This window comes from Anomalospiza imberbis, chromosome Z (assembly GCF_031753505.1).
Source record: "Anomalospiza imberbis isolate Cuckoo-Finch-1a 21T00152 chromosome Z, ASM3175350v1, whole genome shotgun sequence".
In the NCBI taxonomy this organism is placed as follows: domain Eukaryota; kingdom Metazoa; phylum Chordata; class Aves; order Passeriformes; family Viduidae; genus Anomalospiza; species Anomalospiza imberbis.
The window spans coordinates 2,130,622-2,153,677 of NC_089721.1; the positions used below are offsets into that span (position 1 = coordinate 2,130,622).

Consider the following 23,056-nt stretch of genomic DNA (forward strand, 5'->3'; position numbering starts at 1 on the left):
AGTCCCTATGGATGGTCTGTATGTCCTTGTGGATGATCTCTGGGTCCCTATCGTAGGCCCTGGTCATCCATGGAGTGTCTCAGTCCCTGTGGACAATCTGTGGGTCCCTAGGGCTGCTTTCTACATCCCTACAGCAGGCCCCAGTCACCTAGGGATGGTCTGTGGAGTCCCCACAGATGGTCTGTGTGCCCATGGACACTTTGTGAGTCCCTGTGGATGCTCTGTGTGTCCCCATGGATCAGTTGCCAAGGCTGCTCTGTGGGTCCCTATGGATACTGTGTCCCTATGGACACTTTTTGTGACCCCATGGGTGCTCTGTGTGTCCCCATGTGTCTCTCTCAGGATTTTTATAAAGGTGCACAGACAAAAGTGACAGAGAAAACTATTTCTATTTCTGCTCCTTGTTTTTCTCTTGTGGAATGTGTTTGGAGAATTGTTTACCTAGAGCGAATGCCTGGTTGGATCACGGTGGATTGTTTGGGCCTGATGGCCAGTCAGATCCACCTGTGTCTGGTCTGGAGAACAGGGTCACGAGTTGTGAGGGAGTGAGATATGATAGAGAAAGTAGCATGTAGTTTTTAGTATCCTCTTTTATATAGTATATTAATGTATCATAGCATAATTATAATAAAGAAATCATTCGGCCTTCTGAAATAAGTCGGACATCATCATTCTTCCCATTGGGTTCGCCCACATCTACGACACCCATGGATGGCCTGTGTGACCCCATGGACATTCTAAATGTCCCCATGGATGGGATGCTCAGTGTGACCCCACAGATGGCTTGTGTGTCCCCATGGACACTCTGTGTGTCCCCATGAGTGTCTGCCTGCCCCCATGAGCGTCTGTGTGTCCCCATGAGTGTCTGCCTGCCCCCATGAGTGTCTGTGTGTCCCCATGAATGTCTGTCTGTCCCTATGAGTGTCTGTGTGTCCCCATGAATGTCTGTCTGTCCCTATGAGTGTCTGTGTGTCCCCATGAGTGTCTGCCTGCCCCCATGAGTGTCTGTGTGTCCCCATGAGTGTCTGCCTGCCCCCATGAGTGTCTGTCTGTCCCTATGAGTGTCTGTGTGTCCCCATGAGTGTCTGTCTGTCCCTATGAGTGTCTGTGTGTCCCCATGAGTGTCTGCCTGCCCCCATGAGCGTCTGTGTGTCCCCATGAGTGTCTGCCTGCCCCCATGAGCGTCTGTGTGTCCCCATGAGTGTCTGTCTGTCCCCATGAGTGTCTGTCTGTCCCTATGAGTGTCTGTGTGTCCCCATGAGTGTATGTCTGTCCCTATGAGTGTCTGTGTGTCCCCATGAGCGTCTGTGTGTCCCCATGAGCATCTGTGTGTCCCTATGAGTGTCTGTCTGTCCCTATGAGTGTCTGTCTGTCTCCATGAGTGTCTGTCTGTCCCTATGAGTGTGTGTGTCCCCATGAGTGTCTCTCCATCCCCATGACTGTCGCTATGAGTGTCTGTCCGTCCCTATGAGCGTCTGTCTGTCCCCATGAGTGTCTCTCCGTCCCTATGAGTGTCTGTCTGTCCCCACGAGGGTCTGTCTGTCCTCACGAGTGTCTCTCCATCCCCACGAATGTCTGTCTCTCCGTCCCCATGGTGTCTCTCCGTCCCCACGAATGTCTGTCTGTCCCCACGGAGGGTCTGTGTGTTCTGATGAGTGTCTGTCTGTCCCTATGAGTGTCTGTCTCCATGAGTGTCTGTCTGTCCCTATGAGTGTGTGTGTCCCCATGAGTGTCTCTCCGTCCCCATGACTGTCTGTCGCTATGAGTGTCTGTCTGTCCCTATGAGCGTCTGTCCGTCTCCATGAGTGTCTCTCCGTCCCCACGAATGTCTCTCCGTCCCCACGAATGTCTGTCTGTCCCCACGAGGGTCTGTCCGTCCTCACGAGTGTCTCTCCATCCCCACGAATGTCTGTCTCTCCGTCCCCATGAGTGTCTCTCCGTCCCCACGAATGTCTGTCTGTCCCCACGGAGGGTCTGTGTGTTCCCATGAGTGTCTCTCCGTCCCTATGAGTGTCTGTCTGTCTCCATGAGTGTCTGTCTGTCCCTATGAGTGTGTGTGTCCCCATGAGTGTCTCTCCATCCCCATGACTGTCTGTCGCTATGAGTGTCTGTCCGTCCCTATGAGCGTCTGTCCGTCCCCATGAGTGTCTCTCCATCCCTATGAGTGTCTGTCTGTCCCCACGAGGGTCTGTCTGTCCTCACGAGTGTCTCTCCATCCCCACGAGTGTCTGTCTCTCCGTCCCCATGAGCGTCTCTCCGTCCCCACGAATGTCTGTCTGTCCCCACGGAGGGTCTGTGTGTTCCGATGAGTGTCTGTCTGTCCCTATGAGTGTCTGTCTCCATGAGTGTCTGTCTGTCCCTATGAGTGTGTGTGTCCCCATGAGTGTCTCTCCGTCCCCATGACTGTCTGTCGCTATGAGTGTCTGTCCGTCCCTATGAGCGTCTGTCCGTCCCCATGAGTGTCTCTCCGTCCCTATGAGTGTCTGTCTGTCCCCACGAGGGTCTGTCTGTCCTCACGAGTGTCTCTCCATCCCCACGAGTGTCTGTCTCTCCGTCCCCATGAGCGTCTCTCCGTCCCCACGAATGTCTGTCTGTCCCCACGGAGGGTCTGTGTGTTCCGATGAGTGTCTGTCTGTCCCTATGAGTGTCTGTCTCCATGAGTGTCTGTCTGTCCCTATGAGTGTGTGTGTCCCCATGAGTGTCTCTCCGTCCCCATGACTGTCTGTGTATCGCTATGAGTGTCTGTCTGTCCCTGTGAGCATCTGTCCATCTCCATGAGTGTCTCTCCGTCCCCACGAATGTCTCTCCATCCCCATGAGTGTCTCTCCGTCCCCACGAGGGTCTGTCTGTCCCCACGGAGGGTCTGTGTGTTCCCATGAGTGTCTCTCCGTCCCTATGAGTGTCTGTCTGTCTCCATGAGTGTCTGTCCGTCCCCACGAGTGTCTCTCCGTCCCCACGAGTGTCTGTCTGTCTGTCCGTCCCCATGAGTGTCTCTCCGTCCCCACGAGGGTCTGTCCGTCCCCACGAGTGTCTCTCCGTCCCCACGAGTGTCTGTCTGTCTGTCCGTCTCCATGAGTGTCTCTCCGTCCCCACGAGTGTCTCTCCGTCCCCACGGAGGGTCTGTCTGTCCCCACGGAGGGTCTGTCTGTCCCCACGAGGGTCTGTCCGTCCCCACGAGTGTCTGTCTGTCTGTCCCCACGAGGGTCTCTCCGTCCTCACGAGTGTCTGTCTGTCTGTCCGTCCCCACGAGTGTCTGTCTGTCTGTCCGTCCCCATGAGTGTCTCTCCGTCCCCACGAGTGTCTCTCCGTCCCCACGGAGGGTCTGTCTGTCCCCACGGAGGGTCTGTCCGTCCCCACGAGGGTCTGTCCGTCTGTCCCCACGGAGGGTCTGTCTGTCCCCACGGAGGGTCTGTCCGTCCCCACGAGTGTCTGTCTGTCCGTCCCCATGAGTGTCTCTCTGTCCCCACGAGGGTCTGTCCGTCCCCACGAGTGTCTCTCCGTCCCCACGAGTGTCTGTCTGTCTGTCCGTCTCCATGAGTGTCTCTCCGTCCCCACGAGGGTCTGTCCGTCCCCACGAGTGTCTCTCTGTCCCCACGGAGGGTCTGTCCGTCCCCACGGAGGGTCTGTCTGTCCCCACGGAGGGTCTGTCCGTCCCCACCGCCGCCCTCTCCGTCCCTCTGCCCCCCGGCCCCCTCAGCCCCCTCACCCCGCCCCGTCCCGCCCTCACGGCCGCGGCCCCGCCCCACCCCGGCCGCGCCCCGTGATTGGCGGGCGCTGCGGAGGCGTGTCCCGCCGCCCATCGCGCCCTGTGATTGGCCGGCGCGGCGGGGGCGTGTCCCGCCGCCCGTCCCTGCGCGGCCGGTGCCGCCTCAGCGCGGGCCCGGGGCCATGGCCGAGGCCGTGCGACCCCCGCGCCGCGCCCGCGCCCGCACCAAGGTAACGCCGCGGCGAGGGGGGCTCGGGGCGTCCTCCACGGCCGCTGGGCCGAGGGAGCGACCCGCGTGTGGGGGCGGCCGCGCCAGGCCGTGTTTACATCCGTGTTTGTGCGGCCTCTAATGGTGGAGGGTGGAGAGTGGAGAGTGGAGGAGCGTGTGGGTGATGTTGTTGTGGGTTTGTTTTTTTTTTTTTTGTTCCGTGAAAAGATTTCTGCTGGTTCCTGCTGTTCTGGACTCCCTATCCGTGGATTTATAGTGTTTGCCAGGCGTGTGAGGGTTGTGACAGGCCTTGTGCTGTAGCAGGACGTAAAACAGGGTTTTTATTATGTTGTCGTACGGCCTCCTCAGGGGTCCTGTGTCCTGTGGGAGAGCAGGGGGATGTGCAGCAGTGGAGCTTACCTGCATTTACAGTGTTTTACTGTACTGGGGGGAGACAGTCCCACAGACGGAGCTGGGGCTGTGCACCTGCACAAGAGAAGGCTCCAGGGAGAGCTCAGAGCCCCTGCCAGGGCCTCAAGGGGCTCCAGGAGAGCTGCAGAGGGACTGGGGACAAGGCATGCAGGGACAGCACACAGGCAGTGGCTGCCACTGCCAGAGGGCAGGCACAGATGGGATATTGGGAACCAGGAATTGCTGGCTGGGAGGGTGGGCAGGCCCTGGCACAGGGTGCCCAGAGCAGCTGTGGCTGCCCCTGGATCCCTGGCAGTGTCCAAGGCCAGGTTGGATGGGGTTTGGAGCACCCTGGGACAGTGGAAAGTGTCCTTGCTCATGGCAGGGGGTGGAATTGGATGGTCTTTAAGTTCCCTTCTGACCCAGATCATTCAGTGATTCTGTGATACTCCATCTTGTCTGGGTTTGGTTTTGAAATGCTGAGAGCATGATGTAACACATGACAGTGCTGCTTCTTCATAAGTTGGTGCTGCAGTTTTTAAGTGTCACTCTTCCTAGGTTTTTATCCTGTTTTGAATGTGTTCCTTGTTCATGATATTCGTACTGGCAGCTTTCTGTAGGCTTTATTTTCTTTACACAAAATGTTTGTGGGGATGATCTGAACTACCTGACATAGTGGAAATGTTTTGCTTGGTTTCTTAACCTCTTTCTTGTTGTCCCTGTGGGCAACCATATAGAGCAAGGACATTGAAGTCATGACTGTCAAAGCTCTTTGAAAACACTGAATTAATTGACCAGTGTTCTGTAAAACCAGGGTTAAATCTAAGTGTCAAGCGTGGGTGTGCATCCTGAATGGAGGGCAAGTAAAGATTGCAGGGAAAAGCAATCCCAGAAGAATTACTGTGTCGTAGTTTTGGTTTTGATTCAGCCCCCTGGCGTGTGCTAGGCAGTCAAACCTTCAAACTGCTGCCTAAGAGAATTGGTTCCCTGCAGGAAGGTGGTGAGTCATGGATGACACTGCTGTTTCATTAAGGACATGTGTGTGGTGACTCCAGTCTTTAGCCATCCCTTCCAGGTGAAATTCAGTGTGAAACAATTCACTGGAGGTGTCACATGTGAGAACTCTGAATTCTCCAGTGCTACACATGGCCCATTTCTGGTATTTCTGTTGCTATTACTGTGCTCACCTCTGTTAATACCCGGGTGTGCCTGAGGATGCAGTTTGCAGGTCAGTCACATTAAGGACTTTTCCATTCCCGTGCCACAGAAAAAGCTGTAATGTAATCCTTTGAAAAGCTGGAATTCTTGTGAGCTGAGAGAAAGGCTGGCTCAGCTGCAGAGCTGCCAAGTGGTGGAATGGAGCCCAGGGCTTTCTGACAATAGTTGCCCCAAAGTTAAACTTGTGCAGCACCAGCAGCATCAGGCATGGCCAAGGCTAATGAGCAAGTACCATTTTCCCATCCCTGGGAGTGTTCCAGATTCCAGGCCAGGTTTGATAGGGCTTGGAGTGACCTGGTCTAGTGGAAGTGCCCTGCCTATGGAGGGGCATAGGTTTTAAGGTCCCTTCCAAACCAGACCATTCTGGGATTCTTTTGTATGTGACTTAAGCAGAATTTTCCTCCGTGTTAGTTCAGAACTAGATTTCTCTCATTCTTTTTCAGATGAAATCTCTTTTAATGATTATGCCTTTTTTTTTTTTTTTTTTTTGGCTAGGAAAGTGAGAACTGAAAGGCACATCATAAATTTTAGAAACAGCTGTGTCTGGGAGGGATGCAGGTTGATACTGAGAGATAAAGGGAGTTTATTCTGTATGAGGACTGCAAGAGGAAATGTTGAAATTGTAGAGGGGAGAGGACCAGCACGTGTTTGTGAAGTATGTGGATCAATACACTGTATAAATATGATTTGGTGATACAGTATCCTGTGGAAATTACTGACTTTGAGGTAATTGTCAGGGGATGCTTATTATGACAAGTCCTGGCTTAAAGAATTGCACTGATGTATTTTTAGCCTCTCACCTGCAGCTTGAGCTAGTGAGTCAGAGCTGTTTTGTGGTCAGAAGTGTTTACAGGTTTTAATACACAGTAAACAGTATAAAGCAAAGCCAGAGTAATTCCTTTTTTTTTTTTGTAAAGGACCTGTGACCATATGTTCAGAGTAAAATTGGCCTTGAGATCAAGGTGAGCTAGTGCCTTGATTTGAGCTGCTTCATTTATGCTTTCTCTTAAGGCAGAAACATTCAGATGCTCAGTAAAAATATATGTGATATTGAGAGTAAGTTTCCAAAACTGTAATCTTTTCCCTATTATTATTTCCCCAAATTAAAAGCTTGTACTCATTTCACCTGTGTTCATTGGTACATTATCTGGGTCATCCAAAACTGGAGCACTGTGACCTAACTCCTCAGTTTTGCTCCTAATAAAGTGCTAAGTCTGCTTAATTTAGAGATTGGCTAATGACTTTGCCAGTTTTTTGTTTTACAAGTTGGCAAATGGTTTACAGATTATCAAAATCTTAGTTCATTTCCTTATGCTGTGCTACTGGGAAGGAAGCTAATCTACACCTTAGATTAGGTTTATGGGAATTATTTAGCCTCAAACTAATTGTAATTTTAAATTGATTTACAGTTTTAATGGCACTGTTGAGTTTTTCTACATCTCCAGTGTGTATTGCCTGCTGAAAATAGGTATTTCAGTAATTGTTCAGATGTTACCATGGTTTTAGACTGTAGCTAAGGGTTACATTCCAGACTTGCTTTGTTCTGAAATGACTGTTTTGAAAATATTTTTCCTGTCACTAAAATATTCTGTAAAACTTCAGATGGCTCTGGATCACAGAGTAACTTTTTTTTTTTGTCAATAGGTGAAATTGAGTAACTCTTCTTAGGTGTCAGGGACCTGTTGCATTGATTATTTTCTGTGTTGATGAAACAGTCTGTCCTGTGATATTTATAGATTTTTGCTTAGAAATGTTGAGGCCTTGTGCAAGAGCACAAAACCACGCACTGGTAGACAGTCTTCATAGGGCAGCTAAAGAACAGAGATTTATTTGGTATATTTGCTTTTATCTTTAATATTATGAAAATTAATATGTTTAAAAGGGCTTTTGGAGTCATAATCCTGACAAATACTACTTTTGGTGTTGGTGGGATTTGGGATACAAGATGAAGAGATTCACTTGGCAGTGACACTATTAATTTTTTGTTTTCTTAGGAGAAAAAGAAAAGAAGTAGTGAGGAGCACCAGGTACAAGAACCTGATGATGTTTTCCTGCCTCCTGTGGCAGAAGGGTCTTCTCAAGCTGGGAGAGTGCAAGTGGAACATCCTGGAGAATTCACAGAAATTCAGCTCAGAGATGAAGTAGACAATAGGAGAACTATAAATGATGTGTCTGACATCCCCCAAAGTCGTTTATCTTCATCAAATGAAGAGGCTCTGGCAGTGACTCTGGAGCCTCCCAAAGATGCAGAAGAGGCCAAAGCTGATCCTTCCCAGGAGGAATGTGTGGGGGATGTTGAGAAGAGCAAGTTGGACAAACCTCAGAGCCCTGTGGAGGCAGTTGCTAGTGGCTCTAGGAATTCTGATTTATTGAGTAGTACCTTTCAGTCCAGTGCTGCTCCCCCTCTGTCAGTGATGGGCTTCGTACAGGGCAGAAGAGCTGAAAACCGACAAGACTTTAGAGATCCTCTTTCCTGCTCTTTAGAGAAGCTTCCTCTCAGCACCTCACAGCGCTCCGAGAAATCCAAGGCGCGTGTTCCGCGGCCGGTTTATCCAGACCTGTCCTTGGAGCTGTCCTACGAGAAGCCCACCATCATGGCAGTAAAGCCCCTGCTGCATCATGAGAGGCTGTACCCAGAGCTCCCCTCCGAGCCAGAGCTGGTGCCATTCACCAGGGAGCAGCTGAAGATCTTTGAGCCCTGCTCGTGGCTGGAGAACGTTGACTCCTATGCCGAGGAATTCGAGAGTGTGGCTCACCAGGACAGGCACGAGTTCTACGAGCTGCTCCTGAACTACATGCGCTGCAGAAAGCAGCTGCTCTTGGCTGAGGCAGAGCTGCAGGCCATGACAACAGACTGCCAAAATGTGAAGGGGAGATTGTGGACTTTCAAGGAGCAGCAGAAAACTGTGCAGGTGCTGTTGCTGAAGCTACTTCTGAACCCAAACTATTCAGGAATTAGCTTTACTTGCCAGGTTTATCGTAGTTAAGCTGTTTTGTTGTAAAAGAATCACAGAATGTTAAGGGTTGGAGGTGACTTTAAAAATCATCTAATCCCAACCCTGCCTTCCATGGGCAGGAACACCTCCCACTAGACCAGGTTGTTCAAGGCTTTATCCAACCTGGCTTTGAGCACTGCCAGGATTGGGACAACCTTCCTGGGCAGTCTGTGCCAGTGTCTCTCCACACAATTCACAGTAAAGATAATATCTAACCTGAATTTCCCCTTGTTTCAGTTTAATCCCTTTAGTCCTTGTCCTGTCACTACAGTTCCTGATAAAGAATCCCTGTCCAGCTTCCCTGTAGGCCCCTTCCAGATACTGGAAGGTGCTGTGAGGTCTCTGCACTCCTCCAGGCTGAACTTTATCAGCCGGTCTTCATAGGGGAGGGGCTCCAGTCCTCTTACTGACTTCTTCGCTTCCTCTGGACTTGCTCTGGTTCTAAAGTTCCATGTCCAGAGGTTATTGCCTTTGCTTTCTGTCTCTCCACTGACCCCCCCAGTACTTCAGAATATCTTCCTCTTGAGTCTAGAGTCAGTTTGTTGTTTGATTTTTAACTTCTGACGTGTGCAGGGCAGTGGGATATATGTTGCTGATTTCTTTTGGGGTCAGAAAGGATGAGCTGTGTACACCCAGTTCTGTCCGTTGTGTCAGGTGAAGTTTCCCAGCACTCCAAGCAGATACGGGGGACAGCTGTGGAGTGACTGTAGCAGTGGTGTCCAGTCTAGCCTGCTGCCAGCTGTAGGGACAGTTTCCACTATGTCATTGCTGCTGTCAGAGTGGCAGCTGCAGGGGAGCTCGACTTGTGCTCAGGAGCAGGCCCATAGCTCAGAGGGAGCATTTGGGCCATCTACTTGAAGTAACTTGTTCCATGAATGTAGCTGTGGTTTATCTTACTTCCAGAATGGGCATGGTACTCTGTAACATTTTTGTCTGCAAACCAGAGGGGTTTATGTAGCTCTTTGGGCACACATCAGAAAAGTTTTCCCCCAGACTCCTTCTGTGACACTTGCCTTTGGAGCTTAGCATTACACTGGGAGTGAATGAAACTGTTCTGATGCTGTTTATAGCCCACACATCATCAAAATTGTCCAAAGATGCTGAACACCTATGCATAGGGTAGATTTTACTGTTTCAGTGAGTGCAGTTCATCCGAGTTGAGGAACTGAACACATCTGAATTCATTCCTTTTTCTTCGGGAATAACACTGAGCCTCACTGGATTCTAAGGTTTGCCGTGATCATTTTCTGTACCAAAAGCAGTTTTGGCTTCACTCTTGCATCTTCTAAAGTCGCCATAGAGTTGTGTAAGATTGCTACTTGCTTTATTTCATCTCAATTCAGTATATATTTATTGTGTGAACAGAATATTTGTTGTCTTTATACCAATTTAAAGTTCTTATTCTACTAATTTAGGAAGCACAGGGATGCTTTCAAGGTAAGCTTTCACAGTGATGGTTCTTAGGAATGTTTCCTGATTGCATAAAAGATTAACAGGAATGTTATTTATTGTAAGAATAACAAGAATATTATTTATTCTGTTTTTCTTGTGCTGAAGAGGTAGAGATGAGGCGGAGGAAAACATTTTAAACGTGCTGTAGGGAATTGCTGCAAATTATCCATCCTGGGAGTTTGGGAAATATTTATCTTGTTCCAGTGAATGTTTTAGCTTTAATATAGTAGGTCTAAATATATATGGAAATTTGTAAACTAAGAAGCAGGTGCACTCACTGGGGGTGAGACACCTGGTTTTGTTCACATCTCTCAGTGCTGCAGGCAAGTAACTTCTGGCTGTTTCCAAACGTGAGTTACTAAGGGTTTATAAAATATTTTTTCTTCAGGAGTCAAGGATATGAATCTTCAGTGATGGGTACCTCTAAAAAGCATATAGGATATTGCCAAATATTTGTCTTTTCCATTTGTGAAATGTCCCCTTTTATGAAAGCCTTGAAATCTGCTTAAGAGAGGGTTATATCATGATTGATTTCAGTTAGGGTGACCCAGCAAAATGTCAAAACTGCTGACATAAAATATTTGCTCTCTTTTCAGGGTGTGTGTGCAGATCAGTGCAAGGTGACAGGTCACCACCGCTACCAGACAGTGGAGCTGAACGAGAGCGTGCTGGGGGAGCTGAAGAAGCTCTTTGAGGCCAAAGCAGAGCATGTGCACCAGACCCTGGCACTGCACTCCTACACTTCGGTGCTGTCCCGCTTGCAAGTGGAGTCCTATGTTTACAGGCTGCTCAGCAGCTCGTCCCTGCTGAGATCTGTGGCCCTGCAGCAGCAAGAGCAAGGTGTGTTTGCTGGTCCAGGCTGCTCCCAGTCCTCATCAGGGCGTCCAGTGCCTTGTGTGGCTGCAGTTTCGGACTCTTGTGGTGGAATTTGTCTACTGGAGTGTTTTTCCTCTGTTACGAAAAACTGTTGGTCTTTTGCAGGGATCAGTGGAACTTTTTTTTCACAGGAAAATGTCCAATTCCCTTGACTTTATCACCTGGGCAGTAAAAGCTGAATGCAGGAGTGACTTCTGCTGTCTGAACTGCAGACTGACACTGATTACTGTACAGAAACACTGTGTGGATGGGACAACTAAATTCCCAATATTTTGTTGTCCAAGGCAGTATCTAATACAGTTCTTTTTCCCAATTCTAAAATGAGCTGGATGTTTTTCCTTCTTTACTTCCTCTTGGAAGGCCATTTGAAATCTTAAGATCTTAATATTTAGAATTATCATTTTGGTTTTCATCCTGAGTGTTTTGTTTGAGTTTGTGCCAATATAATCTTTTAGCTAAAGTATTTCTCCTCCTCCTGCCCCAGATATTTTTCTTTCTTACTGCTCCTCCCATTGCACTCCACCTCCCAGGTAGTTTATGTGCATAGTAATTGGTGGTTCTTACAAAGCTGATGTTGAGGGTGGGCCTTTTGTGAGAGTAACCATAGTATATTCTTCTTATAATTAGTGTCCAGAGCTTAATTATAACATTGAACAAAGTAATCTAAGTATTCTCTTCTGCCAGATTTAGCAGGCAGCTGTGTTGAAATATCTTGGTGTCTGCAGATACAGAGAGCAGTTTTATATCCAGCCCAAACCCATTGTTCATGCTGCTACTTCTTCTTAAACCTTCATTAATTCTGTTTTTAATTTACAGTTTCAAAGCAGTCAGAAAATCTCTCTTCAGACTTGAGCCACTTGAAGGAATGTATCAGTGTCCTTTTCAGCTTCACTCGCAGGGTTATTGAAGATCCTCAGTTTCACAGTGACCTTCTCATGTGGCTGCAGAGACTGGTGAGGGACTAGACATGGATATATCTGATCCAACACACAGGATGAATTCAGGAATAATTTCTGGGAGTCTGGCCATGGGAACTTCCTGTCCCATGGGCAGTGGTATTTTTGGTGGGGTTTGTTGTACTAGAGGAACAGAATCTCTTAGCAGATCTTCAGAATTTATTCCCTTGTCTGATAAATCAAGCACCATTAGTGAGGATTGGCACCTGAGCAGCCAATAGGGCTCACAGTGAACTTAATAATACTCATTGTGCTTTTACTTATTTTGAAATTAAAACTGGTCAGACTTGTCATGTTGGAGAAACTTTTGTTCTTGCCAATTTCTAAATAAATAATATTTTAATGCAGTTGTAGGAAAAAGAATTACTTTACACCAAAGAAAATGGTTTGTGGCTCATAAGGCAAACAAACAGATTTTAAATACTGTTCTTTTGTAACATACTCTGAAAATTTAGGTTTGTTAGAAAGTGTGAGAACTGAACAGTATTACTCTAGCTAGCAAGACAGTAAAGAAATGAAATTCAAAATTATTTACTTGATTTCAATATACTTCCCTCTAGGTGTCTGTGCTGCAGAGAATTGGCTGTCCAGGTGACCATCTCTTCCTCTTCAACCACATCCTTCGGTGTCCAGCTGGAATCAGCGAGTGGGCTTGTCCATTCATTCAGGTGTGAATGTTTAATTCTTTACTGCCAGCAGGTTGGAGTGGGAGTGGTGTGGGTAGGAGAGGAGAGTGTCTTGTGCCTGCTTAATCCCTCATGACCCACTCTGCCTTTCCAGATGTGTGGAATCATGGTGGCAGTGAGGGGTTTGTCAGGGAATACATTTTTCCATGTTACGCCAACCCTGTGCAGGTTGGCAGGGGAACACACTTCATTTTGACTGGAGAGATTCCATGGAAGGGAGCCTAGGCCTTACGCACCAGGTTTTGGGAGTGTTCTCCAAAAATTGGAAAGCATATTTAGACTTGAAGCAGCAGCTGTATATAAAAAATGAGATTGGGGTCAGCTCAGTGATGTGTAAGGGATCAGGAAGAACACATTTTTTTATAAGCTATACATTGAAGTGGGACTGATTTCCCAGGAAAGTTCAGGGACAAAGGAAGGGGTTCACTTTGTCTAGGTCGGAGGGAGTGCAGATATCCAAAGGCACCAGGGTGTTCTTACAGAGAACATATTTGCTCTTCTAAGAGGAGAAACCGTTGTAAATCTAGTCACAGGAAAAGGGCTTCAATTACACTAACAGGAAAGGCAAACAATGCAGCAGAAGCATAGAATAGAATAAATTACCTTGGGAAAGACCCTTAATATCATTGAGTCTAATTAACCTAATGTGGTAACCCTGTGCTGAGTGTCTGAATTACCCCTGGTGCCTAGAGCTATATGTGGCACAAAGAGAGAGGTTGTGGTTTTTTTATAGAGCTTTTGATCTTACAATTTTGCTAAGTAATTCTTGTGGACAAGTAACAATATTTTGCCATGGCAATACTTTGTCCAGGGTGTGGATGCTGTATTTTACAGATTCTTTTAAGTCTTATCAAAAAGCTAGTAAGAAATGTGCATTTCTCTGCTAAGAACAATTTGCCCTTTGCTTGTTTAGATTTACTTAGATTTTTGCATTTAATTTCAGATCAAAGTCTTTGGTAACCCATCGGGCGTCTTTCATTTCATGCAGTCTCTTGCCTTGCTTATGTCTCCTGTCAAGTAAGTATGAACATGATTTTATAAATACGTTCTGATTATTTAAGAGTAGAAGACACAACATACAATCTATTTGTAAAACTCTAAAAGTTCATTGCAGGCAAAGTCATAAAAGTGGGCACAAATAGATGCACAGTTTAATCCAAACTTTTAAAATTCATTCATCTTAAAATTCAGCCTTGGCAGTACCTCCTTGTGCTGTACACGCACAGTATGATGCAGCTTTTTTTTAGCTTTGAAATAGCTTGTGAAGACTGACAAACCCACAGGTTTTGTAACTGTGACTTCTGAAATATCTTTTGCTTTGCACCATGGCCTGTTTTTTATACTGTCTCTGCAATAGAATCCCTTTAGTAAAGGGATTGAGCTGGTGTACACACTGCTTGGACATTTCGATGTATTTTTCATACTTTTAAAAATTTTTTTAATCTAGTAGGAATGTGATGTTTGGAGAAGCTAGTTAATTAAATTAGCCAACAGTGAAAGCAATTGTGTTCTCCAGATAAATTACATAATTTGCCTCTCCCTCTGCCCAAATTTTGAAGTCAAAGAATCAGTCTGCTGGTATTTGGGGTTGTTACTGTGATCTTCATAGTTTGAGTCTGAGTTAAATGGGAGTCTTGTTTATTGAAAGCTGTTATTTTAAAGGGTTTTATTTTTACATTTCATTTCTAGAATTGCCTGGGGAAACCAGTGCATCCTGAGGGAATGTGTGTTGCCAGTGCCTTTTGATACTTGTGTTTGGAACAAGGGCCAACTTAATGTATCTGGGGTGCTGCTCTAAATGTTGATACCAGAACTTAGAGCATCCACAGGGTCTGCTCTTACTGGTAAAAGAGCTGAGGCTTGTCTGTTACAGCTCCTGCATGTCAGGAACCAGGTTATCCTAGAGTCATTTACAATCACAGGATTGTTTAGGTTGGAAAACACCTTTAAGGTTGTTGAGACCAACCCTGAACCCAGAACCACTGTGTCCACTGCTGAACCATGTCCTCTGGTGCCTCATCCACAAGCCTTCTGAACGATTCCAGAGATGTTGACTCCTCCATTGCCCTAAACAATCTGGTGCAGTGCCTGACCAAGTTTCCATGGAAAAATTTTCCATAATATCTAATCCAAACCTCCTCTAGTGCAACTTGAGGCTGTTTATGGTCCTGTCACTTGTAGCTTGGGAGTAGAGTCCAATCCCCTCTGCCTGTCCCTGGAGGGACACTGCACTCCTGTCAGGAGCTGTGCAGAGCCACAAGGTCCCCCCTGAGCCTCCTTTTCTCCAGGCTCAGCCCCTTCCCAGCTCCCTCAGCCTCTCCTGGGGCTCCAGCCCCTTCCCAGCTCCGTTCCCTGCCCTGGACACGCTCCAGCCCCTCAGTGTCTCTCTGTCCTGAGGGCCCAGAGCTGTCCCCAGCTCTGGAGGTGCCTCAGCAGTGCCGGCACAGGGACGGGCACTGCCCTGGGGCTGTGTCACACCCTGGCTGGGACAGCCCAGGGGCCACTGGCTTCTTGCCCACCTGGGCACCCTGGGCTTGTGTCCAGCTGCTGGCACCACCACTCCCAGGGCCTCCCTGTCAGGCATTTTTCTGCTTTACTTGCTAATTTCTTCCTCTTGCATCTGAACTTTTTAATATCTTCCCTTATCTGAAAGATGACTGAATTCAGAAGTTTGAATTTTCTAATTTTTTTACACTTGATTTTTCACTTTAAACTAGAAACCGTGTGGACTTCATGTGCCATATGAAACCAAGTGAAAGGAAAAGTTCCTCTTCTTCTGGGAAGGAATCTGGGAACTGGACTCTGGTAGATGAAGGAGGAGAAGAGGTACAGCAAATGACTTACTTTGTTTCTCTTTGTTTTGTCCTTTATGCTTTTGTTTAAGCTCATTGATCTGTCTGAAATGGGTGAAGAAAATCTGACGTGTTAAGTTAAAAAGCATGATTTGAATTTGCTTGTATTTTAGTCTCATTTTATCACTGTGGTTTAACTGTAGAGAGTGGAGCTTCCAGTAGTGAGTAATTAGCAGAGAGAATTGAAATATTTCAGTTACTCCTAACAAAACTGTAATTAGTACAATAGTGAAGCCCTTTACTATTGGTTTTACTGTAGAGCTACTGAAAACACCTATATTTGTCTATAGGATGAGGATCCTGAAACAAGCTGGATTCTACTCTTGGAAGACGACTTGATTGCTCTGTTGTCACAGTTCCCATTTCATGAACTCTTTCAGCAGTTCCTTGGGTTTACGTCTGAAGGTAAATCAGTTGCTGGAGAGTTATTCTTCATTTTGCTTATGCTAATTGTATTAATGACTGCCACTGGCAAGAGTTCTGCTGTATCATGAAACTCTCTGAGAAAAATAATAATGAACCTGTGCAAAAGCTCACAGGCTAAAGAGAGGAGATGGAAGTATATGTCATGTGTATGGGATAAATAAAAACCTCATATCAATATGCAAAACATTGGAGCCTTTTCCCTTAGTTTGGGTTTGGTTGTCAGTTAACTCCCAAAAGTGCTTTCAGAACTATTTTTCCCCCTCACCTCTTAGTTGTAATTGCTTGCCAGAAGTCTTGCTACCTGCATAGCTTATTTGTACTGTCATACTTAGCAGATATTTATTGATCTTTTAATAAACAAAGCATATGTTTCAGTTCACACTATGGTGAACTGTTGCTTGAAGTGCTTCTAAGTTACTTAAAAATCCAGAATTCACACTCTTTTTTCTGACTCTTATTTTTGTGTCTCTATCTTAGGTGCTTATTTTCCTGAAAAAACATCTCCCCAGAAGATGATGAAGATTTTTGCCTTTGCAAACTCCTTAGTGGAACTTCTATCTGTGGGATTAGAAACATTTAACAGAGCACGGTACCGACAGTTTGTGAAGAGAATTGGTCAGCTCATCAAGTAAGAGATTTTTTTTTCCCTGTGTTATGATTGAATCTGTTTTATACATATATTAGATTCTAAAAAATCCCCAGAACCAACCATCAAACAACCAAAAAAATCCAAACCCCACGCAAACAGTTCTCAGGTAGGTTTTGCTCTGACATTTGGTCAGTTCAGTGTTAGCCAATCTGGGAATCTGAAATGGGGAATTGCAAAATCTAAATGCTGTGGGTGCAGAGGAGCCAGGTGAGCTGTGGAACACCAGGCTGACTTCCATTAATGATGTTGTTAGGCTTGTCTTGGATAGTTACTGAAACACAACAAACAGGAGTTCCTTGAATTTCCCCTATCTGTAACCAATGTTACTGCTTTATTTCCACTGTTACCCAGAATTGTTTTGGGGTTTTTAGTTTGCTCCCTGTAAATTGTCCTGTTGTTGCAGTAAGTAAATGTAATTGAAGCCTAAATGCTGCTCTTTATTTTTAAATCTCTAGCATTTACTCGACATGGTTTCTATGAGTGTATTCTCAAGGAGGAATACAGTCAAATCAGAAACAAAATCCATCTTTTTCTTTGTGTTATGAAGGCAGTAGCTCTCTCAGTGTAATTATTCCTGGATGAACTTTCTGCTATTTCATCCTGCTCAGTTACCTTAAGGCTCCAAAGGTCACACACAAACTAACTTGGTATAACAGAATATTATGCCTTGTGAGCTTGCAAAACCAAGGAAAGAGAACACAGAAATTTGACTGGTACAATTTATATAGAAACCTGTGGAACCCAGAAAGCAAAATGTTGGACATGTCTCTTGTGGCTAGACCCTAATCTGGTTGCCCTTGTCTGTGTTTTCCTGCGGTGGTGACATACTTAATGATCCTTCTTTGACTTGTTTGCTCTGCTGTGTAGGATGACACTGTGTCATGTGAGTGACCACTGGGCCCAGTATGTTAGTGGCAATAAACAATATGGATCAGTAGAACACCCCTACTCTGTGGAAAAATTGCAACTGGAGTTTGATGAGCTGTTTTTTAGAGCTGTTCTACATGTTCTGAAGGCAAAAAGGTGGGTAATCCCTTCACTGGCTTAGTTTTGGAGGAGTTGAATACTTGAAACTAGGATTTGGAGTAGCTTTAAATACTCAAAGGTTTAAACAAGACTGAAATATGTAGGATTTTCCAGTGCATTGGTAGCATCAGGGTGGGGAGGAATTAGGCCATGAACTGTAGCAGCTGACAGAAGCTCTGAAATCTTGGTCAGTTCACAATGAAGTTGGCTGAGAATCTGAGGTGCTAATACACGTCCTCACGTTCCTAATTCTGTTAATATAGCAGAGGTGTGGGCCAGAGATGTCTCCTTTCCAAATGCTGGCATTTATCAGGGTGGAACTGTTCCTAACTGCCTCTTCAAATCCAACAGGTTGGGAGTCTGGCTGTTCATGTCTGAGATGCCTTACGGGACCTTGTCCAGCAGCATGCTTTGGAGGCTCTTCTTTGTCATGCACTGTGCTGAGAACGAGCACCTGGAGCAGGTCTGCTCTACTCTTCAGCCTGCTGACTATAAGCAAAAACTCAAAGGTAAAAGTCCCCCGCACAGAACCAATTCTAGTCCATTCAGCTGCTGCTGCATTAGCCGTGGGGTTAACTCTGTGGGTTGCGTTGTTAAATGCACCCTTGGCAGCATGACTGGTCCAGTGGCTGCTGAAATGTCTTGGGCAGTTCATGGTTTTCCAGTACCTGTTTGCCCAAATTGTCATTTTAACAGCAAGTGATAGATTTACTGTCCTAGTTTTCTCTGTGGTGGCCTCAGAGTTGCAGGAGTGACATGCAGGAGGTACCTCTTGTGTATTCTTCTGTGACTTCCCATCTTGACCTTCAACAGTATTGGGAGAGCAAGGTTTAAATCCTAAAGTACAGACTTCTGTATCACTTAGGGTTGGTGTGGCAATTTTTTGGTTGGGTTTGTTTGTTGGCTTTTTGGTTTTTTTTTTTTTTTTGTTTTTTTGGCTTTTTTTTGTGACTGGTTGACTGTTCAGCTGCTGATAGTCCTATAAATAATGTATTTTTAGGGTCCTCCTTTTTTTTTCCCACTGAACTTGTTAATTTTGGCTTCAGTAATTCACATTGTGGAAGACTGGTTATCATCCTGAACTATGTTTCCTTTATCTCAAGCCTTCTTTTCATGCATTTCTTGTCCTAAGTGGCATGTTTTATTTTTATTTCCTCTTGACTTTTGTCCCATGTTGATCTCCACAGTGAACGTGGTGTCTTCAGCTATAGCAGAACTATTTAGAAGCCAGCTGGAATGCTAGTTTCCTTCTGCTGCTGCATTCATGGAAAATATTTCAGGACTTGATTGACAGGGGGGCCAGGTAAACAAACAGTTTACTGCTCCCTGCTTTACAGCTTCTTTGCTGTCTTCAGGGAGAGCAGATCTCATTTTTGTCAGTTTTACTTCTCAGCTGGCTGGTATCCCAGGCAGCTATTACCCCATGTACCCAGTCTTCATGGAGAAGCAGGAGAAAATGGTGATTCTGAGAGGTTACTGAGTATCTTGACTCTGTGCAATCTCAGGTGATTTAAGGTGTTTTACACAGAAAGGGAGAGAGATACCAGGATTGTAGTTGTGTGCACTTGATGAAGTGTTGATCTGAGAAGCACTTGCCAGCCCAAACAGTAACTGTTACACTGTGTCACTAGAACATCTTTATTTTTGGTTTTGCTAGAACATTTTTACTGCATCTATTATGGGTTGCAGTAACAAACACAGATTTTTAAAAATACAATTATCTTTTTCAATTTTAATATAATTATCTTATCAAACATTGTTTTGCTTCTAGCTAACTTTTATGTTTCCAAGTCCCTGGTGTGCTGATGCAGGATTTCTTTATCCTCTTCATTCTCCACAGTGAGTTCAGTCAGCATAATACTGTTTTCCACCAGTGTCTAGACAGGGAATATCAACAGTTCTTTCAGTGAAATCCATCTGATCTTCTGAGATATTTTCTTTTAGCTGACACTTAACAAATTAATGCTTAATTTTATGTAATTTGTACCCTGGAAGACTATGTCATTAACATTCTTTTGGGAGAGGAACTTTTTTAGTGGTTTTCTCTCCCAAATTAAGCATGAGAAAAGGGTAGTGAATCTACAGGTAAAAATAAGCCTTGGTAACTGATGAAAGCTTTAGGCATCAAATCTGTAGGGATGGGAGTGATGCCCTTTTGGGATTACCTAAAAACAGGGAATACCTGTTTTTTTTTTTTTTTAACCTAAAAATTAAAAGCATAAAAAGCAGTTATATTTATTGAAGGGCCTTCAGGTACATTTTGGGCAGGCAAAGTCCCCCCATGGGCTACACCCAAAAAAATGGACAGTTGGTCACAGATTTTCATATTTTTGTAAGTTTGGTCTGTTTGCATATTGGGGGTTAATCCTCCAATTACAGCTTCAGGTCATGAAGTCATTTACCCCAGGTTTGCTCTCCCCCAATTCACTTTTGTTTATATTTCTCAGGGTCTGAGGCAGTAAAGTTGATTCCCCTATTCCCTTGATTCCCAGACCTAGAGAGGAATTGTTTTGTCTGACCAAAATGGGAAAGCAGTAGCTAACACTTCATATGGAGTTTATAGTTACACCCTAAAGAATTGCAGGATTACAAATTTATGAAAAATATAAAAGCTAAAATCCTAAGGCATCAGGAGCATAGTTGCTATTCTAGTGAGTTTAAAATCCCATGGCAGGGATTTTAAACTAGATAATATTTAATATCCCTTTAATCCAAGGATACTATGATTTTTTTGTGGTCACAATTTCCTTGCTGTCAGTATCAAGGTTTGAGAGGTCAGTGATTTTTAGTGTGTCCTGAACTTGAATTGTAATGTGATTAGAGGAAAGAAATAGGGTCAAGTACCAGGTGGATGGTGAAGATGTTATTTCTCCACTGTGAGATGACAGGATTTAGGTGGAGTCTCTCTGCTTCCCTTATTCCTTGTCCCCATTTTCAGTCCCAGGCTATGGCTTGGTGTGGGTTTGAGGTCAGTGTGGAGCCCGCAGCTGACCCCTTCTCCCCACTATGGGTCACCCTGCTGTGCCTTTAGACACAATAATGATGTGGTCATTTTTAATGCCCTTCTGCATTTTAAAAAAAACCCCTGAAGTACAAGGGGAAACAGAGTTGTCTGTAACTTCAGCATTAAGGATAAAAAGTAGCATTAAGGAATGAAGGTGAGTGGATGAGGCACCCCCTGTTTACCTGCTGTAGCTATCAGCAGTGTGGTTTAATATTTGGAAGAAACTGTTCTCTTAAATTGCACAATCCTCTAGCATGCTGTTCCACGAGCTGTTTTGCCTGTACAGGCCTGACCTTCTCAGGCTGGAGTAGAGTTGCAAAATTCTTGAAAGCCCTTAAAATAGAATGTAACCTAAGTGCAAGTGTTTGATCGCAAGCATGCTGAGCACATGCATGTTCAGGTTAGGTAGCTGAGTGCACAATGGATGCTTTTTCTGTATATTCAGCTGCTGTGATGAAATCACTGTAAACAGTGTTTGTTGGCACGTTGTGGTTCAGAGAAGGCAGTTCACTCTCCAAAACGTTTCACAGCTCAAATGCTGCTGTCAGTGCCTGTTTTGCTGCACAGACTATTTAAAGTTATTTGGAAGAAATAAACAAAAAATAAAAATTAAAGCCTTGTACAGATTCCTTTGTAGCCTTACTTTCCTGTTATCCCACACCCTGCGGGATGGAATGTTTATTTGCTTTTGGCAATATCTCTTTTGGGCTTAAAGAGGAAACCTGCCTTGAATTTGAGTGAAAGCGTGTCTTAGCCTTCCTGCTTCTACAGGTTCAATTTCAGAGATAGGTTGTGCAGGTTCTCTGTTTTCAGAGATAGATTCCAAACAAGTGCATCCAGTGCTTTTTCTTGTGTTGCATTTGGGAATCTAAAGCTGGCCTTTCTTTGTAGCTCTTGGACGTAATCAAGACCTGGGGCTAGATACTTGCCGAATTTTTATTTGTAGTTGGCATGGAATGATCTCCACAGATCACTTCTCTGGGATTTGAGTGAATAACTATATAAATAGTTATTTATATAGTGTGCTGATGTGTGTCCTATTGCACTTTTATCATGTTTCTTTCACTTGACTTTTTTTTGTAGATCCAGAGCACCTTGCACAGTTTGAAAAGTATCTCCAGTCAATGAACTGCTCAGAAGAAATTTGTCTGCTCACCACATTTGCTCAGATGGCACAAACGAAACGGGCTGATGTTGATGAGGATTTTATCAAAATTGTTGTTTTGGAGATATATGAGGTGAGTAATGTTATTAGTGCATTCAGGAAAAGAATGAAAATGCTCTTTGTAACAGTGGAAGGTGTGAAACTTTCATGGCTTGTGTAGTTTGTTCTACCATGAAATTAAAAAAGTGCTACTTTTTAAAAAAGCACTGAATTAAAATTGCCTGAAGTACTTGTTTTTTTGGGAAAAAGAACAGCTCTTCTGTAAGTGAAGTCAGAATGAAACAAATAAATAAAAATACATTTATTTTGTTTTGTTTTTCTGGTTTTTTTATTCCTTATATGGTGTTTTTTCTATTGTTTTTGGTGAGATTTTTTTTTTTTTAGTGCCTATGGCTGTGTTGTTCCTGTGTTTAGTTTTGGACAATTTTTTTGGCACTGTGACAAAGAACTTTCCTGGTCTTTTAGGGCAGTCAGTTTCACTTTTCATATGGGCATTTATCCACTTTGTCTGCGATGACAAAGAGCAATTTAGTCCTGTGTTTTCCAAAAGACATTTTATTTCCATGTTAGTGGAGGCCAGCCAGAAGCAGTAACTTCTGCCTGCTCATCTTCTCAGGTGTCCTATGTTAGTCTTTCCACAAGAGAGACGTTTTCCAAGGTTGGTCGGGAACTCTTGGGAGCAATTGCCAGCATCCACACACAGATTATTTCTGTACTGCTGGATCGGATTAGAGAGACCATTGAAAAGGTGGGGATGGTAAGTGCTGATGTCTATAATTTAAATAATTTAAATCAGACGTGCAGTTAAACTTAGAGGCCATACCAGGTCGTAATGAATGGATCTATTAAAGAGCTCTCTGTGGGGTTTTTGGTCACACCTCCCTTTCAGATTGCAGGTCACAGTGCTGATTATTGTTGTGTGCCGAGTACTGATGTGCACTCTTTGCTCTCTTTCCTCAAAGGTTTCTTTATATCTGTTTAAAGAGCTGCCCCTGTACCTGTGGAAGCCTTCTTCATCCGAGATAGCCCTGATCCGTGACTGGCTGTTAAATTACAGCCTGACAGCAGTGGAGAATAAACTGGCTTGCATTATCTTGGAAGGGCTGAACTGGGGATTTGGTGAGCATGTAGGTATTGAAAACAGGAGCCTTGAACCTCCTTTTTTGCAGAGCAAAAGTTAAACTCTACCTGGGAGTAGAGCAGAATTTGAAAACATTTAATTGCATGCTTTTATATGATGGCTTACACCTAATGGCACAAAATGGGAATTTAATAATAATTTTACAGCACTCTGCCTGAGGATTTGCTTGTTCTGCTTTCTTAGAGTGTTACAGCTGAGTTTAAAATAGATATTTAAGCAGGGATTTTTTCTTCTCTGAATGAGGAAACAGCTGACAGGACAATTTTTTATGAGTCACATGATTA

At 44.8% G+C, this 23,056-nt stretch overlaps 1 protein-coding gene across 4 annotated transcripts in view; it reads left to right on the forward strand.

The window, feature by feature from the left end:
• Positions 1-3,844: 3,844 nt before the first annotated feature.
• EPG5 (ectopic P-granules 5 autophagy tethering factor) overlaps positions 3,845-23,056 on the forward strand; it is a 54,835-nt gene continuing 35,623 nt past the window's right edge. For all 4 annotated transcript variants that reach the window (XM_068175787.1, XM_068175789.1, XM_068175788.1 and 1 more), the window contains exons 1-14: positions 3,845-3,936; positions 7,538-8,455; positions 10,588-10,831; positions 11,684-11,820; positions 12,384-12,491; positions 13,453-13,526; positions 15,227-15,335; positions 15,652-15,766; positions 16,265-16,415; positions 17,304-17,459; positions 17,814-17,971; positions 21,550-21,704; positions 22,248-22,388; positions 22,594-22,758. In XM_068175787.1, the coding sequence (XP_068031888.1) occupies positions 3,889-3,936; positions 7,538-8,455; positions 10,588-10,831; positions 11,684-11,820; positions 12,384-12,491; positions 13,453-13,526; positions 15,227-15,335; positions 15,652-15,766; positions 16,265-16,415; positions 17,304-17,459; positions 17,814-17,971; positions 21,550-21,704; positions 22,248-22,388; positions 22,594-22,758 (2,679 nt within the window). In that variant the 5' untranslated portion in view covers positions 3,845-3,888. The remainder of the gene's footprint in view (positions 3,937-7,537; positions 8,456-10,587; positions 10,832-11,683; positions 11,821-12,383; positions 12,492-13,452; positions 13,527-15,226; positions 15,336-15,651; positions 15,767-16,264; positions 16,416-17,303; positions 17,460-17,813; positions 17,972-21,549; positions 21,705-22,247; positions 22,389-22,593; positions 22,759-23,056) is intronic.